Source organism: Aphelocoma coerulescens, unplaced genomic scaffold (genome assembly GCF_041296385.1).
Source record: "Aphelocoma coerulescens isolate FSJ_1873_10779 unplaced genomic scaffold, UR_Acoe_1.0 HiC_scaffold_70, whole genome shotgun sequence".
Classification (NCBI taxonomy): Eukaryota; Metazoa; Chordata; class Aves; order Passeriformes; family Corvidae; genus Aphelocoma; species Aphelocoma coerulescens.
The window spans coordinates 1,843,620-1,848,739 of NW_027184055.1; the positions used below are offsets into that span (position 1 = coordinate 1,843,620).

Below are 5,120 nucleotides of genomic sequence, written 5' to 3' on the forward strand. Positions count from 1 at the left end.
AGGTGCACGAGGATGATGGAGGAAAGGGCTGGGTCAAAGTGTCTCAGGAGGCTGTGCTGGGCAAGGCTGAGGATGCTGCAGGAAACAGTGGCACTGGTGAGGTGAGAGGAGCAGGGGAGAGACCTTGTGCCTGCCCAGGCTGGGCAGGAGCTGCCCCAGGATGGAGCTCTGAAGCACACACAGGATGCACCTGTGAACACGGGAGGGGAAGACTGGATCTAAAAATCAGGCTGGGAAAGCAGAGAGCAGGAGTGTCATGGTGTCAGTGCAGGGGAGCTGCAGCACTGAGGACTGAGCACAGAAGAACTGCTGCAGTGTGTTGGGGCTACCAAAAGTGTCAGAAGTGTCAGAACAAGAAGGAACTGCTGCCTGTAGGTGACAGAACTGCCCCGAGCCATGGTGCAGTGTTTGCTGGAGACAGCCCTTCCAGCCCAGGAGTGTTGCAGAGAGCAGGGCTGGTCACCAGCAGGAAACACTCTACGTGCCACAGGTGCAGGAAACGGGGGTGGGTCATGAGAGAGAGGAGGAAGAGATTTTTCTGAAGGTAGAGGACATTCCCCAATAGGGAAGACTCCCTTGATGTTGTCTGATTGTGCCAGTCCCCTTTTATCCACATTTGTCTTTTCACTTTACCTTCTTTAACTTCTGCGCGTCCCCGTCTCCTGCTTGGGCACCTGTGACCGAGCACTTGTTTCTCTGCTCGGTGCTCATGGAACCCGTGAAGGCAGCTCAGAGGGGTGACCCCTGGAGGTGTTTGTGCCTCTGGCCGCATTCCACTGCCCAGCTGTGCCCTGTGCTATGGGAAAGGCAGAAGTGCCGTGTGCTGGAGGGCAGTGCCGCCCCTGCCTGCAGAGCCCTTGGAGCCTGCACAGGGAGATGCTCCACACCTGGGCTGCTTGCCCCTGGAGAAGAACTTACGCCTGACTGCGCTGCTCTACAAGGGTTCTTTCCCCTCCACCTCTGCACAGAAGTCCTTGTGCCAGCAGTCAGGGGTCTGAAGAAGCATCTTGGAAAAACAGATCAGGGCAAGGTACTTTATTGTATTTAATGCACAGAAAACAAGCCTTTTGAAAGACTTTGGGTTACAGGAGAAAGGTAAATATTGATGAAAATTGCTATGAGTAAGGATAGTCATTTGTGGAAAATATTACAATAGTGCAAAAATAATAAAAAACCGCACCCATAAAAAAAAAAAAGAAAAGAAGAGAAAAAAAGGCTGAGGTTGTAATGGGTTACATTCTGGAGACTCTGGAGCAGAAAAGAGTCAGTTTAGGGTTTCTGCAAACCAGCAATCACTTTCTTCAGAGAGTTTCTGAGCTCCTGGTTCCTCAGGCTGTAGATGAGGGGGTTCAGGGCTGGAGGCACCACCGAGTACAGAACTGACACTGCCACATCCAGGGATGGGGACGAGATGGACGGGGGCTTCAGGTAGGCAAACATAACAGTGCTGAGGAACAGAGAGACCACAGCCAGGTGAGGGAGGCACGTGGAAAAGGCTTTGTGCCGGCCCTGCTCAGAGGGGATCCTCAGCACGGCCCTGAAGATCTGCACATAGGAGAAAACAATGAACACAAAACAGCCAAAGAGCAAACAGACACTGACAGCGATGAGCCCAAGTTCCCTGAGGTAGGATTTGGAGCAGGAGAGCTTGAGGATGTGTGGGATTTCACAGAAGAACTGGCCCAGGGCATTGCCCTGGCACAGGGGCAGGGAAAATGTATTGGCCGTGTGCATGAGAGCGTAGAGAAAGGCACTGGCCCAGGCAGCTGCTGCCATGTGGGCACAAGCTCTGCTGCCCAGGAGGGTCCCGTAGTGCAGGGGTTTGCAGATGGACACGCAGCGGTCATAGCACATGATGGTGAGGATGAAATACTCTGCTGAGAGGAAGAACAGAAAGAAAAACACCTGAGCAGCACATGCTGAGTAGGAGATGTGCCTGGTGCCCCAGAGGGAATTGTGCATGGCCTTGGGGACAGTGGTGCAGATGGAGCCCAGGTCGCTGAGGGCCAGGTTGAGCAGGAAGAAGAACATGGGGCTGTGCAGGTGCTGGCCGCAGGCTCCGGCGCTGATGATGAGGCCGTTGGCCAGGAGGGCAGCCAGGGAGATGCCCAGGAAGAGGCAGAAGTGCAGGAGCTGCAGCTGCCACGTGTCTGCCAATGCCAGCAGGAGGAAGGGGCTGATGGAGCTGCTGTTGGACATTTGGAGCCTCTGGCCATGGAGTGCTGTTGAAGGACAAGACAGTGAGGAGTCAGGGGAGACTTTGCTGAGCAATGCCCAAGCCCTTTCTCCCGGCCCTGCCCCCCACTTTTCCTTTTCTCAGAGCCATGCCTGGAGCTCTGCTGGGATCTGGCCCCGTTGCTGTGACGAGCAGGGGCTGTGCCCATGGACAGCGAGGAGTCAGCTCTGCTCTGCTGCAGTGGGGACATGGGAATGGGGACAGGGGCTGGTCCTGGGGCTGGACTCCATCAGCCCAAACTGCTCCTGAGGCAGAGGAGCTGGGCAGCATCTCCTGTGCCAGGGCTAAGGAACGGTGACGGCCAAAGGCAATTTGAGAGAGTTTCCTGTGTGCCCAGGGAGAGCAGAGAGAGCTGTGCAAGGCAAGAGCATTGGCTGTAACTCAGGGAAGGGTGAGGGGAGCTGCTCTGTCACTCCATCTGTCCCCAGCTGCCCTTGCTGAGATGGAGGGCAGTCACTGTGTTCCCCTGAAAATCAGCCTGGCTCAGCTGAGAGCAGAGGGAGCAGAGAGCAGAGCAAAGTGGCTCAGCCTTTCTCAGAGTCTCAGCCCCACTGCTGGCCAAGGACACTCGCGGCCCCAGTGTCCCCTGGAAGGCAGCTGAAGCTGGGATGGCATCCCGAGGGCACAGCCAGGCTCCTGTCCATGGCACTGCTGGAGGAGAGCCGGCTCATTGCCAGCCTCCCAGCCCGGCCTGCCCAGAGCTCCCGGGGCAGAGGGAGCTGGGACACCCCATTGCTGTGCTCAGCCTGCACAGGAGGAGCCCCCGGGCTGGGCCTGAGCCTGCAGCTGGAAGTGCCATTCCCAGAGAGCCCCTCAGCAGCGCCAGGAGCAGCTGAGCAGGGCAAGGAGAGAGAGCCGGGCCCTGAGGAAAAGCCTTTCCCTGCCCAGCGCTGCCCAGCCCCTCCCGGGCAGCACCAGGGCAGGACAGTCGCCCTCAGGCCCCGGGCAGCAGGAACGGGCCCGTGGCCGCAGAGATGCCCTTCATCTCTGCTGCTGCTCTGCCGGCCCAGGAGGGCACCGAGGGCCCCGAGCCCCCGGGCTGAGGGCCCCGAGCCCCCGGGCTGAGGGCCCCGAGCCCCCGGGCTGAGGGCTGTGCTGGCTGCGAGGGGACACCGGAGCTGCGCTGCTCAGGGCGGTGTCTGCACTGCAGGGCAGCGCCGGCAGCTGCCACAGCTCCCCTCAGCAGGGCTGCCCTCAGCGCTGCCTCCCTCCCTCCCTGCCCACGGCTCTGCTGCTGGAGCTGGCCCAGCCGGGAGCTGCTCCTGCGGCCCGGGCTCCGTCCCTGCCGCTGCTGCCGGAGCCCAGCCCAGCCCCTGGGCCAGCCCTGCCCGGCAGCCGCTCGGGGCTGCGGCGATTAAAGAACAGCTCCCCCGGGCCTGGGCACCATGGAAAGGTGATGCTGGCTGGAGCTGGGGGCTGGCGAGGTGCAGGCACTTGCTGAGGCTCCCAGGAATCCTCAGTGTGATGGTTTAAGAGCCTCAGCCCCTGCTCTGCCTGCACAGCTGAGTTTCCATTCCCACCAAGGTGAGCCAGAGAAAAGTGGGAGCACAGATTGAGGAAAGCAGAAACTCAAGCAGGAATCTCCTGCCCTGAATGTGCTCATGAAAAACGCCTCAGAAATGACCTGGGCATGAGCTGGAGCTCTGAGCAGCCCTGGCCCCACAGCAGCCTCTCCACAGCAGCAGGACCTGCCCTGCAGGAGTCACTCCTTGCAGCCACAGCTCCTCCCCACCGTCCATGGGGAGCTCCCAGGCAGGCTGAGAGCTGCCCCTGGCAGGTGGCAGATGCCCTGGCCTGGCAAAGAGCCCTCAGGGCTGCAGGAGCTGCTCTGCAGGACAGCCCTGGGCACCCCTGGCTGCTGCCCACCTTCAGAGCCTGCAGCCGGCCCTGGCAGCAGGAGCCGTCCTGCCCTGTCCCTCTGACGGTGCCCAGGGCAGCCCCGCTCTGCAGCACATCCTCCCCCAAGGCAGGAACGGCAGCAGAGCCATCCTCACAGCCATGGCAGCCGTGTCATGGGCCAGCTCTAGAGGATCCCTGCAGCCAGAGACTCACTGTGTCCCACGCTGTGAAGGTTTCTCCACGAATGAGTTCAGAGCTGTCCTTCCAGCTGCTTTAGCTAGCTCTCTGCTCACTCCTCCCAGGTACCTGCAGGCAGTGCCCTCAGCCCTGCTGGGCAGGCAGAGGAGCTGCTCCTCAGCAGAGCTGCCTCTTTGAAGCTCTCCTTGGTTGCCAGGAGCTTGAGAGTTCCCTCTGTGCCAGGAGCCCGGCCCAGCTCAGCAGCACAGCAGCAGCACAAGGACTTTAATGACCCTCTTGGGGCTTTGGTGTTGTTCACATCAGACTCAGTCCCTCAGAGTGTCTTCAAAAAACTTCTCAAGAACTCAAAGATTCAAAGTCCAAAGTTTCTTTAACTTTTAATGGGTCCCATCAGGACACCACTCACGTGAAAGTGTGCCCAGGTTCCAGTGAGAGCAGAACTCTGGAGGCAGCGATGGCAGGTGGGAACAAGCAAGGGAAAGGTGTCTCTGGTGCTGAGCAAAGCTGGCTGTGTTCCATGAGTGCAAAGGGCCAAGGCCTGAGCCCCAGCCCCTGGCAAGGCAGATCCTGTCCCTCCCTCAGTGCTCAGGGCTCTTCCCGGGGCACTGGGATGTGGGGATGGGCAGTGCCAAGGGCAGCACCATGGGGCAGCCCCTGCCAGGCTGCTGGGCAGGGACAAGGAGGCACTGAGGCCCCAGGGCTGCAGGGGTCACTTGTCCCCTCCTGGCCTCAGGGCCAGGGCCAGCAGCCATGGCCAAAGGGCTGCACAAGTTGGCTCTGTCAGGGCCTTGCAGCTGCTGCCCATCCCTCTGCCCTCTGCAGCCCAGGCTGTGCCACGCTGTCCCTG

The 5,120-nt window shown here is 60.0% G+C and overlaps 1 protein-coding gene across 1 annotated transcript; it reads right to left on the reverse strand.

Moving 5' to 3' along the window:
• Nucleotides 1-1,185: 1,185 nt before the first annotated feature.
• On the reverse strand, nt 1,186-4,374 carry LOC138102335 (olfactory receptor 14J1-like). The gene is made up of 2 exons (XM_069000024.1): nt 4,289-4,374; nt 1,186-2,222 (listed from the first exon to the last, which is right to left on the reverse strand). Exon 2 carries the CDS (start codon nt 2,197-2,199, stop codon nt 1,270-1,272), a length of 930 nt encoding a protein of 309 aa, XP_068856125.1. The 5' UTR covers nt 2,200-2,222; nt 4,289-4,374; the 3' UTR covers nt 1,186-1,269.
• Nucleotides 4,375-5,120: the final 746 nt, after the last annotated feature.